The sequence below is a fragment of the Ruditapes philippinarum genome, unplaced genomic scaffold (assembly GCF_026571515.1).
Source record: "Ruditapes philippinarum isolate M1 unplaced genomic scaffold, ASM2657151v2 ctg36_1_1_1_1, whole genome shotgun sequence".
Lineage (NCBI taxonomy): Eukaryota > Metazoa > Mollusca > Bivalvia > Venerida > Veneridae > Ruditapes > Ruditapes philippinarum.
This window is the reverse complement of record NW_026866845.1, coordinates 116,669-131,880: the sequence shown is the minus strand read 5'-3', so window position 1 is coordinate 131,880 and position 15,212 is coordinate 116,669. Positions and strand designations below refer to the sequence as shown.

Sequence of the window (15,212 nt, the reverse complement as noted above, 5' to 3'; positions counted from 1 at the left end):
GACATGTCTGTATAAAGTAGGAACTGTTAGCTGTGGTTGTTGATGTTTGTTAAAAATGTTATATTTACACTATATGTAAATATGTTTTTTATTTTTCTTATCAACATTCTGGTTTATTAAAATGTTATAATTTAATTGTAGATACACCCATAGAAATGGTATTTTCACTCTTCTTCATGGTGTTTTGTTATGAACAATAAATTTTATTTCAATAAAATTTTTACATTAGTTATTTTTTCATTAAGCTTTTAACATTTTTAGATTATGTGTAGTTTATTTATAAAATTGTCAATAATTAAGTGTTTTCATAATGGCCTTGTTATTGGGCTTTAGACGTTCATATTAGCTTTCGGTCATTGGCCTTAAACTGATATGACAGTCTTCAGCCCAATAACGAATGTCAGACAAAATCCTCTTCCGACAAAATCCCCTTAATGTATTTTTGTATATCTGGACATAATCTCCTCAATGGGTGGACATAATCCCCTTCATGTGTGAAATTTTGAAGTGGACAAAATCCCCTCAATAAAAATGCTTCCTAGGACAAAATCCACCTCGATGAATTTTCTGTTTATAAAGTGGGAATGAGAGCGACATACTGCATTATGCTGTTGACTTTGATGCATTTTTCTTTGTGTAAGTATAACCTTCGAAACATAGCTTTTCAGAGTCTTTGTTACTTTCGATGACTTCCATTTTGGTAATGAAGATGCATAACCAAAGTCGCTCATTTATATATGTTTCTTTTAAAGGGAAACACAGGCAAAATTTTCAATTCTTCTTTTTGAGTTTTTCATTCATCTTTCTGTAAATGTCCTCAAAATAAATAAACTAGTCAGTCTTAGGAACAAAACTTTTCTCCTTATAAAAAAATAAAATGCTGGTTTCCTAACTTGACCCGCGTGGGTCAGGTTAGAGCGCTAAGATTTCACATAAGTTGCCACAGTGAACTATGGAAACGTTAAAGAACATATCAAATGAATGACTTAGACTTGTTTCAATTATTCAATATCCACAAAATCTGTTATTGTAACTTCCAGGGTTTGTTCAAGTCACATGGCTTGATTTAAAAAAACTCGGTGATTATGTCGGCGGTAAATTCCGTTCAATACATCTAGATATATTTACGCTTCAAACCCAACATAAATAGAACTTAAACAGAATTGCATGCTGGGACTTTAGAAAATGTCATGTTAGCGTGATTTGAGTACATTAAATCATTTTGATATTTTTGTCATTTATTTGCCTGAGTATCCCTCTTACTTGAGTGAATTAATTCATCATTTTAAACAATTAAAATGAACGCTAATTACCTATCAATTTAAAACCTTTAAAGAAATTTCCTAATCAAATACATTTGTTATCCAGTTGGTAATGTACCACAATTATAATGAAAACTGCTAAACTAATTAAATTGTTATTAATGAAAATTTGCTTGATAATTGATCTGAACAAATAAAAAATATGTCTTATCAAGCTTATATGATTATAAAGGTTACTTGTATCATTTGATCATAATTATCAATAAAAAAACAAAAGTTCATTATTCATCAATTTTTATGGAGTATGATAATACATAAGAAAACCTATAAAACAAGGGGATTTTGTTCGGATAGGTAAGGGGATTTTGTCCAGCCTTGCAAAAACATGAAGGGGATTATGTCCATCCGTGGAGGGGATTTTGTCCGGGTATGCGAAGGGATTTTGTCCGAATGGGATTATGTCCATACACCCCCAATAACAAGGCCATTATGAAAAACACTTAGTTATTTACATTTTAATATTAATCGTTATGCAGGAGTAAATGTAAGTTGTATAAAACTGCAAAGTACATATATGAGGCTTTCCATTTAAGGAAGATATGTCTTAAAACGGTAGCTGCTTCTTAAATTTTGTAAATGAATATATTTGCTTAAATGTTTATTTGGTTTATCATGTAAACTATGTATGATGTTGTATATCTTGGCCATGTTCGTCAATTGTATTTGTTAAATTGGCCAAAGATATGTCTAATGAATGTCAGACATAATCCCCTTCGGACAAAATCCCCTTCGCCTACCCGGACAAAATCCCCTTCATGCATGGACAAAATCCCCTTCATGTTTTTGCATGGCTGTACAAAATCCCCTTCACTACCCGGACAAAATCCCCTTGTTTCATAGGTTTCTAATGTATTATTATGCTCCATAAAATTGATGAATAATGTATAATTATACTCCCTAAAAATTGGTGAATAATGAACTTTTGTTTTTTTATTTAAAATTCTGTATCAATAGTTATTTAGTTTAGAAGTTTTCATTAAAATTATGGTAAATTATCAACTGCATAACACATATTTGATTAGGCAATTTCTTTAATTGTTTTAAATTGATTAGTATGAAAAACATTTTTATTAGCCAATAATTGTTTCATTGATTGTATAAGTTGATAATTCTAATTGATATATACTATCCATTGTTACAATTTCTATTGGTGAAAAAGTGATGATTTAATCAAACCAAGATCACTGCACTATTTAATTGATTGTTATGAATGCTTTAACAAAGCAATTTTAAGCAATTTTAATGTGATTAAAATGTGCTAATTGAATGTGCATTTCTGCTGAAATATTTTCTACTTACTTAACATTAAGCTCTCATACCCACTTTATAAAGCGAAAATTCCTCCGAGAGGGATTTTGTCCTAGGTAGCAATTTTATGAAGGGGATTTTATCCACTTCAAAATTTCACACATGAAGGGGATTATGTCCACCCATGGAGGGGATTATGTCCAGATATGCAAAAATACACGAAGGGTATTTTGTCCGAAGGGGATTATGTCGTACACCATGTTTAATATGCCGATTTGACATAAAAGCTGAAACTGAAACCTTATTAATAATTAGTTATCACATTACCGACTGATGTTAATACATGTATCACAGAGCTATATTTTTATACAAAACTTTGAACCATACAGCTCCGACATACATGAATGTGATTCTACCATATTTTAACTAGATGTAAAAAAATTGTGTTAAAAACTAGGCCGCTACAAAGAATATTAAAATAATTAAAGATAAGTTTTCTGACTAAAGTATAAGTAAATAACATAAAATTTGTCTTATATACTACTAAACTTTTGCAAAGCGCCAAAAGTTAATCATTTTAGTATAAAAAGCATAAAAAAGGATTTGGTTATTATATTGCATGTGTTGATTCAGCAATGCAGCGCCGTAAAGTTGTTGTGGCGCTTGGTGTATACAACACCATTATCACAAGAGACTAGGCAGGTTACAATCAGTATGACACTCCTGCCAAGAGGCGTGCCGGAGGCAGATAAATGGGTATGACAGCACATACAACAACAACAACAACAACAACAACAACATTTATTTAGCAATTAAGCATTACAATGCTTTTAGCCATAATATACATTTGACATAAGGTGACAAAGAATGTAGGACAAAACCCCACCAGTTAAAACCCCACCACTCAAAATTTTATAGAGTGGACAAAACCCCACCACTACATTTCATAGAGTGGACAAAACCCCACCACTAAATTTTACAGAGTGGACAAAACCCCACCACTTCAGTTTTATAGACTGGACAAAACTTTCTTGTAAACATGTTAAAAAACAGACAATTGTGCATCAGCAGAAACTCAAAATAATGTGTGAACAACTCATCAATAAGGAGTTACAGTTTGTAACACCTTTTTTGCAATCAAAACATCAATAAATAATCTGTTTTGTTCTTCAGGGATTAGGATTAAGTTTTTTGTGTACAGTTTGTAACACCTTTAAGGCTTTTTTGCATATTGCACATGCAAGATGTACATGCAATGTTGATAAAATTGTTCATTCTTATATTACACAAATGTTATATTGAAATTAAAAAATAAAATGTGAAAAAAATGTGTATATTATATATATTATAATTCATCAAATCTTGCCCAATAAGTGGTGGGGTTTTGTCCACTCTGTGAAATTTAGTGGTGGGGTTTTGTCCACTCTATAAAATTTAGTGGTGGGGTTTTGTCCACTCTATAAAATTTTGAGTGGTGGGGTTTTAACTGGTGGGGTTTTGTCCGTCTTCCGGTGACAAATGACACGAGAAATCATTAGCAATCAAATATTTTCTGCATAGAGAAGCTTACACTATAAATAAACTAGTTTGACATAGGTAAATTTAAATCGATACCAATATAATAATTATCAAATTTCTAAACTATTCCTTAATTTATTTGAAAAAAATATATATTTTGATAAGTTTAACAATTGTCTTTCATTATCTGTGGACATCAGTCTATCAAATTTATTAAGAGTTGGCCACCTACAAAAATATGGTTTGAAGTATTTTTTCCTTATTTCTCGATATATTGGGCAGACAAGAAGAAAATGATACTCATCTTCAATTATATTATCTTGGTTGCAAAATTTACATATTCTATTAGTTCGTTCTATATTAAGATATCTACCTCTTTCTATTTCTAAATTATGCGATGATAATCTAAATCTACTTAAGGCAATCCGAAATTTCCTTTCACTTATTGAATTTAAATATGTTTCAAAGTTAAAAGATTGTTTAAACCTACAGTAAGTAAGTAAACGTTGTGAATTGTTTATGTTTGCATACCAAGCTTGATAATAATTATCTAATATCCTTTGTTTAATTTCTAAAAATGTAAAATTTCCATTATCTTGATTTATCCATATATTTGAAAGTCCTAGATTGTTTAACATTGTTTTTATATGAAAGGCCCAATTTGAATTATTGTATGTTATATTATTATTGGCATCATTCTTAAGCATGATATAAATTTGTTTTTGCAAAGAGTTGTCTGATTTCAGTAAATGGATCCAATATCTTATCATATTTATTTTTCTAAAAATAATCATAGGAACTCTCCCTAATTCTCCATAGAGACCAGTAGTATTAGTTGATTTATTAACATATAAAAGTTTTCGACAGAATTTTGTATGAATAAGTTCTATATCTGTTCCTGCATTCATTCCCCAGACTTCTGAACAGTAGTTTAATACAGTAGCAACTAGCGAATCAAACAATTTACTTTTTTCACTAGTAGAAAAATCGTACTTATCAAAAATTGAAAATAGTTTATGTAAAGATTTAGATGCATGTTCTGCAATACATTTTTGGGTTCTATTCCAATTTGCATTTTTGAAAAAATATACGCCTAAATATTTAAAAGAAGTAACATTTTCTAGTAGAGTATTATAAAGGTAAAAATCATAATTTGTATGTCTACTGCCTTTTTCAAAAAATCATAACCTTAGTCTTTGAAGTATTTATTTTTAGACCCCATGTATTACAATATATTTCAATATCATTTATCATTGATTGTAAGGATTCTGGTGATGTTGCAAATAACACCTGATCATCTGCGTATAAAATTAAAAATAAAATTAAATCTTCATATGTGAATAATCCATCTAGATTAGTATTTATATTGTCAACAATATCATTTACGAACATCATAAACATCAAAGAAGAACTCGGGTCTCCCTGTTTCACGCCCAAGTGTGAGAGAATTGGCTCAGAGAGTCTATTATTAAACCTAATACGTAATCGAACAGTTCTATACATAGATTTTATTGCGTTTACCATTCTAGAGCTAACGTTTTCACTTAATAACTTTTGCCAGAGAAATGATCTATTTATCTTATCAAAACATTTTTCATAATCAATGAATACACTATATACTTTTTTACCAGAATTTAATAACTTTGAAATAACAGAATGCAAAATGAAAACACAATCGACTGTACTTTTCCCTTTTTGAAATCCGAATTGATTATTAGCAATTTTCTCATATTGTATAGTCCATTTAGTTAACCTATTTAAAAGTACCTGAGAATATATTTTGGCTATTATATTATTTAAAGTTACACCACGATAGTTTTTTGCGTCAGTTTTGTCTCCGCCTTTAAATATTGGTATAATATATCCATCTCCCCAAGCTTCAGGGTAATCAGAATTTAAGAATAATCTATTAAATATATTAAGTAAGTATGGAGAAATGATATCATACGACGACTTAATAATTTCTGCGGATATACAATCGGGACCACATGCCTTAAAACTTTTTTGTCCATATACTGCGTTCCGAATTTCATTCTCGGTAATATCTTTATCTAAATTTTCATAAATATTGGTTTCTTGTCTAAATTCTGATTCTTGATCATTAGTTTCAGGTATTTCCCCAAAAAGATTATTAAAGTGATCGTAAAGTTCATCTATTTCTATTTTTTCTTCACAGATGTTTTTACTTTTATAGCATTTTTTTATTGACTTCCAGAATGTACGCGGTTGTGTTTTTGCAATTTCTTCTAAACGTTTCGCTTCATTAATTTTAAAATTTGTTTTTGCTTTTTTCTTTATTAGATTGTATTTAGTTCTACTTTTGGTGAATTTTATTCTATTTTCATCAGTTTTATTTCTCAGAAATAAATTCCTAGCTATTTTAAATTCTTTTTTAGCCAAGAAGCATGATTCATCAAACCATTTCGACTTTTTATGTGTCCGAATTTGTATATCCGAAACAGGGACATCCTTTCCGAATATTTTCATAGCATTTGAATACAAATAGTTTGAAAGTGTCTCGGTCTGTGTTTCAACAGTATAGTTATCCCCAACGCAGGAATCTATATCAGTTTTATTTGCAAGTAGAAGTTCTAAAAAATCTTTTACTTTGTCATTATCCCAAATTATTTTGTTTTCAGTAACATTTTCTTTAACCCTGCTATATGTCTGATCATTAAATAGACGACATTTTCTATTAAAGGTAAAATATAAAGGTGCATGATCCGAAAATTCATTCCATTCTAGAATATCAAAATCAGAAATAAAACTATAATTCAAAAAATGTGATAAAAGATAATCAGTTACACTAAGTCCACGTGCTGAGCAGAAGGTAAAGTCACCTTTACCTTGATCTCCATGTATTCGACCATTAAGTATGATATATCCTGTACTTTTACACATAGAAATTAATTTTTTTCCATTATTATCAATACAATTATCTTGATTTATACGTATTGGTATATTACTAATTTCAACCATTAAATCATCATCATTATCAATATCAAGGTATCTATCATACTCTAAAATATCATTTAAATCGGACGTTCTTGAATTGAAGTCTCCTATTACATAGACTTTTCCTAATTTACTATATTTTTCTATACCTTTTTCAATTTCTTCAAAAAAATCTACTTCTTTATGATTTAATACATTTGAGCCTTTCGGCGGAATATACAAATTGCATAAAAATACATCTTCATTGAAATCAAAAACATCATGAGAAATTTTAAGCCATATAAGTCCATCATTGTTCTTTTCAATAACAGATATTTTACTTTTTAACTTATTACGAAAATATATTGAGAGTCCTCCACTATATCGACCTTTCTTAGTTCCTATGCTTTTATTACCAAAAATATGAACACTGCTATATCCTTCGATATCTATATTGTATGTATGTGTTTTACTAATCCATGTTTCGCTTAACAAAATTAGGTCAAACGAATTTATGTATTTAATAAATTCATCATCAGTTATCTTTCTCAATAAGCCATTAACATTCCATGAGATACACTTTAGCTCCTCTCGACATCCCTAGTTTGTAATTTGCTTAAATTCCTCACTGTCTTTATGTTGAACAAAAAGTCTATCACCGATCCACTTGATCTTATTTCCGGCTGCTTTTTCTCTCCGCATAATATGATTTAACGCTTGCCTTTTTTCTAGAGTTGATTTAGTGAGTTGTACTCCTACACCAGTTTTCAAAGATTTTAAATGCTCTTTTCGTTCAAAAGATGTTTTTCGGATCAATTCCCTATCCTTTAGCCGATTAAATTTTACCAAAATAGGCCTGGGTCCCTTTCCTTCTTTTGAACCAATTCTATTTACGAAATCAATTTGTATATCATCCGTTATACACATACACACCGGTTCTAGACTGGTTTCCAACCGATGGTATGTTTGTTATTATCTGTTTAATGGTTCTAGGGTCAATGTTTGTACTCAGACGTTGCGTACGGTGCAAAATAGGTTACATGAGGGTTATTTGCGATTTTTATTTTTTCTCGCGCATGCGCAATCTGCGTAGGGCAAAAAATGCATTGCCCTGCATAGAAATATAGTAGAAGTTCATAGGCAATTACGAGTTAGTTCAAGGTAAACGGTAGAAAAGTATGACTTCATAGCTTTGTGGCGAAGAATGCCATAAAAAAAGCATTGAAAAGATACTTGTTTAAGAATTTACGATCACAGACCTGACACTGAGATCATTTTTTTAAAGAAGATGTGAAAATATATCTATAAGCAAATGAAAAGTCAACTTATTTGCTGTTGAAATAGTTCATATAAAAACAAAAGAAATTTTATAACATGAAATCGAGATTAATCATCATTCTGAAAAAATATCAGAACAGGTGATAATGCATTTTCCAATATACATGATTATATCCTTTATCCGATTTGCCTGTGATGCAAACAGAAAAGTTTAAGTCACATAAATAGATTTTAAATATTTTTTTTTTAAATCTTGAGAAGTTAAGATGGGCTGTTTGGAAGTGATATAACACACATTTTATCCGCTTCTTTGTAATACACGTTATTTTTAATAATGCACGTCGCACAATTCTTCTCTTCTCAAAATCCATAAACATTGATCGGTATATTTAATAAATAAATAATTCTCCGCGATTACAAAGCTATAGTTTATTTAAACACACTTTTGAACGCGAGGCATATATTGATTGTATACAAGATAGAAAATATATGACAACTTTATCAAAATTTCGGGTATCTGCACATAAGCTATTTATAGAATCCGGAAGATATACGAATATTCCGCGAGAGCAACGGTTATGTAAGTCCTGTAACATGAACAGAGTTGAAACAGAGTTTCACTTTTTGATGGTGTGTCCTAGATATAGAGAGCTTAGAAAAAAGTTTTTAAAGGGATATTTCTGTAGGTGGCCGACAATTAATAAATTTGAGTCTTTATTAAATTCTAAATCGAAAATAGAGCTAAACAACCTTTCTAAGTTTTTATATTTTGCAAATAAAGATAGAATATCTTGATGATGTAGTATTAATTAATATCATATTAACATCTAGATGTAGTATCAATATCATATTTAAGACATTTTGTGCAACCTGCTATTTCCTAAGTATTTTAAGACCTTTCAGGAAATAATGTTATTATTATTTTTTTCATTCCATGTCAGATCTCATTTTCATGAATGTATATATATGTTTTGTTTTTGCTATAAACATTGTAATAATGTTTTATTTGCAATAAAAGTATTTGTATTGTTATTGTATATTTAAAAGTTACGTAAATTACCATTTAAGCGTAACTGATTAACTATATATATCATGGTATTTAAACGTTCGGTTGAATGAACAACCGTTCGCGTGCCAATCTGTTAGACACTTGCCGCCTGACCAAAGGAAGTGTACAATACAAATTGTGTAATATTATGTAATACATGGGTCATAAAATTTGATCTTTATCACCCTGCTGTTTCAATTTAAATTACTGATGGAAAGGTCGTCTAATGATACCTTAAACAAACGACATGTGTGTGCCCTTTTTGACCACTGAATTATTAATCCCGCACATTTTCGTAGATCTGTTAAAAATTAATTCACGTTTTCATAACTTACCGCCTTAAGTCATTCCAAAATTAATATTTTTTGGGTGACATAACATGAAATCGCATCTATTAAAGCCTTAAAGTATGATAAACTGTAGACATCGTTATTGCATTTTTACCCTACGCAGAATGTGCATGCGCGAAATGCAACTTGCTATGGAAAATCGTATTGTAAAAACGTATATTGGTTTACCCAGGGTTAAAATTAGAAACCACATCGCTTTCAAAATTATGAATGCTCGCCGATGATTGGCTGTGTGAAAGGTCACCAGAGATGACTTCGTATGTGGTCACGGTCAGATCTAAAGGCGGAGCGTTATTTAGAGCTGTTTTTATTCAGTTTGCTACTGTTTACTATTTTCTACCAACTGCTATATTCAATTTTATGGGTCAATTCCGAAGTATTCCGAATGAACAAACAAACGCACAATTTTGGCAACAAATCTGTTGAACTAAATGTTTACAGGAGACAATGTTTAGTAAATTAAATATGGTCGCTTTACGATTAAGATTAATTAATTTGTAACTTTGCTGATTTGTGCACGCCCCTGTCCTTTTACACTGCTTTGGTTATGTTACGAAATGGTTTCACGTGCCTTATTAAATAGGTAATTGATATATTGTCGACTAAATAATTAAATTATGAACAAAGAATCTAATGCTTAAGGTACTATAGAACGTTTCACCCTATAAATCGATGTCCTACCATTAAACAATATGATCTCATATATCTAATACGTGAGAAATATGATTCTCGGATTTAACACGAATCATTCCGATTTTTACAATTGACAAGTCAAGCATGCAAAAGGAGTTATTACTTTAATCTTCTTATTCTTTGGTCACCTTGGTGGTTTAAATGTGGAAACATTGAGGGCATTGAACATACTATCTATTGGTTGAGAGGCTTACATCTGGACCATTATGCCAACACTTCTACATTTTGTATAGAATTTTATAGTGTACATCTTATTTTTTCATTCTGGCGCTTCGACATTTGTGAAGTTAGCAGCCTAGTAGCCTAAAGAAAACTAAGGATAGTACAAACATGAAAACCGTCGGAAATGAATCGGTTCCCATACTTAGACCTTTCCACGTCTTATTTCAATATCGCGATCTTTATTTTTAAAAGAACTTTATTCTTCTTTCATTCTGGCGCTTCGAAATTTCTGAAGTTAGCAGCCTAACAGCCTGGCAGCCTAGCAACCTTAAGAAAACTTTGGATAGTACAAACATTAAAACGGTCGAAAATACATCAGTAGCTCTTCCTTAGATCATTCCACGCCTTTTTTCAATATGGTGATCTTTATTTTTTAAGAACTTTATCTTAACATAGTTTTTTTTTCATTCTGACGCTTCGAAATTTGTGAAGTTAGCAGCCTAGCAGCCTAGTAGCCTAAAGAAAACTAAGGATAGTACAAACATGAAAACCGTCGGAAATGAATCGGTTCCCATACTTAGACCTTTCCACGTCTTATTTCAATATCGCGATCTTTATTTTTAAAAGAACTTTATTCTTCTTTCATTCTGGCGCTTCGAAATTTCTGAAGTTAGCAGCCTAGCAGCCTGGCAGCCTAGCAGCCTAAAGAAAACTTAGGATAGTACAAACATAAAAACCTCGGAAATGAATCGGTAGCACATACTTAGAGCATTCCACGTCTTATTTCAGTATCGCGATCTTTATTTTCTAAAATATTGAACTTTATTTTTCTTTTCATTTTGACGCTTCGAATTTTGTGAAGTTAGCAGCCTAGTAGCCTAGCAGTCTGGCAGCCTAGCAGCCTGAAGTTGGCAGCCTAACAGCCTAAAGAAAACTAAGGATAGTACAAACATGAAAGCCGTCGGAAATGAATCGGTAGCACATTTCACAAGTAACTTAAATTACGATTTTCATAATTTTGCGTGACTAATTATGTCATGGTACTAAACCATGACAAAAGAGATACCCTGACAGTTCTAAAACCCCTGATAATACGAGAAACCCTGCTGATACGAGAAACCCTGTTGATACTAGACCCAGATAACGCGAAAATCCCAGATAATACTTAAACATGATGAAACGAGAAACCCTGATAATATTAGAAACCCAAATAATGTGAGAAACCCTGATTATACTGGAAACCCTTATTTTACGAGAAACCTTGAAAATAAGAGAAACACGGATAATAGCAGAAACCCTGATAAAGCGAGAAACCCAGATATACCATGTATACAATAAACCACGATATACAAGAAACCTCGATAATGCGAGAAACCGTGATAATTCGAGAAACCCGGATACTTGTAGAAACCCAATCTCCTACGCAGTGATCTGCCCTTATCAGTACACAGACAATTCTGCCAAGAGAGGCTATCACTGTGAGGAGTTTGGTAGAAACCCTGATAATGTGAGAAACCCCTGATTAAACGAAAACCCCTGATAAACGATAAAACAAAAATAATAATGTTTTTTTTCTTTATTAATATGTAGATCTAGGTGACATTTTAATTGACAATTTTTATTTCAGCTTCATGAAACTAATATTATAATATTTGGTTTAAACATATTTTTATGCAGATAATATATACATGCTAATAATTTACAATTTAAGCAGAAAGGAATTGGACCGAGAGCTACAATAGCTCATGGTAGTCCTCTCCTTATTTATAATATTTTATCACACACCCGTGCCAAGTTTACGACTCCGTAAAAACGGTATTTAACGGTCGTGCATAATTATGTTTTGACGTCACGTCATTTGCGTGTAAAGACGCGCTAAATGTAAGCGTTACACTATAGGCGCGTCATTGAAAAATGATTCTTTTTCACTGTAAACATTCTTTTTTCTGGATATGTGATAAATAGAATATTATATTCGTGTGATTTCAATATTGAATTTATTGAACTCGTTGAATAAAATAACATGACGCTCCCAGAGACTCGCATAATATAACTGTATCCGAGTCTTTCAATAAATTCAGTATTGAATTAACACTCATTCAATATCCTTTATTTATAATTCAGACTGTAATCTGTTTACGTGCCAATCATTTGGTTATTTACGTTACATTTGACGTCACATGGAGTCAAGTATTCTTTTTTTATGCCCTTTTTTTCTTGTGTGTCTGGTTTATTATATATTCTAACATGACCCGCATTTTTCCCAATTAAACACAGAAGAACCGAAAGTGTGTGTTATTATGCTATAAAATCACTGTTTGACGTTCTATATTTAGACATGTGACGTAATCATTATACATGTGACGTAACCACTATAAAATCCGACGCGCTGACAATAAGTACGGAAACAAATCAGGCGCAATTTTGCTATATATCAGGTACGGCATCATTTACTTGTTGATGTCGTGTTAGAATCGAAATAATATATCCAAATCGGTGATTTTATCGCTGGATAACATCACTGTTTGTCGTTCGGATGCGCATCATTATATCACTCGGGCTACGCCCTCGTGATATAATTCCTCGCATCCGAACTCCAAACAATGATGTTATTGAGCGATAAAATCACAGTTTGGGATATATTATTTCTTAACTAAACGTATTAAAATTAATCGTATATTAGAATTATCGGAATACGAACTTTATGATAGTTAGATATTTTACATAATTATTAAATCTTAAATTTGTTGCTTAGTCCGACCAAATTATGGTCATTTACATTGTAGTTATTTCCAATATCAGTATTATACTAAAGCTGCAACTTAAACGATGATCCAAGATATTTCAAGAAAAATTAGATTTGAGGAAAATGTATTAAAGTAAAAATGTTTCATTTCAACAATTCACATGTTATGTGCATAGTAATGCGTTACAAACGCAGAGTAACGCAGTAAGGACTATTTTTGCATTTTTTTTCTATCTCATTTTGGTATTGTACGTGGATTGTTAGCGACGTTTACAATGTGTAAAGGTTTATATATTTGTTCACTTCACAATATTTTACTTTTATTTAAACATTTAAATAAATTGTTCGTCATAACTAAATTTTGAGATTCAAGTTTCAAGTCATAACTGACATGTCATGTGCGATTAATGCCTCATTTAGCAGACTTTATCACCATATTTCTTCTGCGTGACTAACGCAAGAAGGGCTATTTTGCATATTTTATCTCATTTGGTAGTTTACATGGATTGAGAGAGCCATTTGCAACGTGTAAATTACTTTCTTTGATATCTTCACAATATTTTACTTTTATATACATTTTCAATTTTTTCTTTTTATAAAAAATACAAAAAAATGGCCTCCAGATTCGCGCAATCTGGAGGCAATTTTTTTTTGTTATATACGCTTTAATTAGTTCAATATTTGTTCAAATATAAGATAATATCTATTCCTATAACCATTAATTCATGTATACAAACGCAGAATTGATAAATTATTGGCATACAAATTAAGACAAAATTATGCTTGTAAACGGCCGGAAATTATTCATTAATTTAGTTGAACTAAATAACATTGTTTATGTTACACCGGAAATTAGGACAGAAGACCTTTCTCTTTGCAAGTCAAACAAAATTAAATCAAAATAAAATTACCTTGTATTAAATTTTTTTAAACACACATCACAAACCACCAGTCACAGCAAAACCATAAAAATGTCACTGTCTTGATTTACTTAAACAGTACTTAACACACTTGTTTATCCTTGTCTTTATCTTTTAACAATCTGTTTATTAAATACAAATACTTTATACATACCTAGAATGAAAATAGACACCAAAATGATCACGGATAAAAACACACGGAAATCCATCTTGTATCTAATCATTCCTCTAACTGCGTCCCTCTAAAAGACATAAAATATATTCCAGTGACGTAAGCGAGTTTGCTTGGCAACACGCGGTTCAAGTTGACAGACTTCACTGATATGTAAGTATATATTAAAAAAAGTATATTCTTCTTTTTAACCTTAATATTATTAACAAATTAATAATTAACTGTATGTATTACTAGAACGCAGACGAAGTTTAAACTGGTTATAGTTCATAAAATTGACGCGCAAGAACAGCTCGATTTCTGTTTAATTGTTTTCGCCATCGATTGTAATTGGAACAATGGTTAAAATTTCAGAATTTATTCATCATTACCTTACCTGCGCAGATATCCCGCGGGATATTGTGAAAGCTGGGTTTTGGTTCGATACATATGAATATTTAACTCACATAATGCGGACCAGCGATCTCTGAAATGAAACAAGAACTATTCAATTTTAATGTGGTAATATGGTAATAAATGATAATGGTATGATCCGTGTCACGACAAAACCAACATAATGGGTTTGTGACCAGTATGGATCCAGACCAGCCTGCGCATCTGCGCAGTCTGATCAGGATCTATGCTGTTTGCTGTCAGTTTCTCCACTTGTAAAAGAGTTGGTAAGAAAACAGCATGGATCCTGATCAGACTGCGCGGATGCGGAGGCTGGTCTGGATCCATGCTGGTCGCAAACCTACTATGTTGGTTTTGTCATGACGCGGCTCAATTTTTGTTATAACAAAGTACATGTACATTTATAGAGAATTGGACAGAGTATCCCA

General features: G+C 31.4%; 1 protein-coding gene across 2 annotated transcripts in view; it reads right to left on the bottom strand.

The window, feature by feature from the left end:
• The window catches only part of LOC132733957 (uncharacterized), a 57,541-nt gene extending 42,914 nt beyond the window's left edge, over nucleotides 1-14,627 (bottom strand). For both annotated transcript variants that reach the window (XM_060720653.1, XM_060720654.1), the window contains exon 1: nucleotides 14,374-14,627. In XM_060720653.1, the coding sequence (XP_060576636.1) occupies nucleotides 14,374-14,443 (70 nt within the window). In that variant the 5' untranslated portion in view covers nucleotides 14,444-14,627. The remainder of the gene's footprint in view (nucleotides 1-14,373) is intronic.
• Nucleotides 14,628-15,212: the final 585 nt, after the last annotated feature.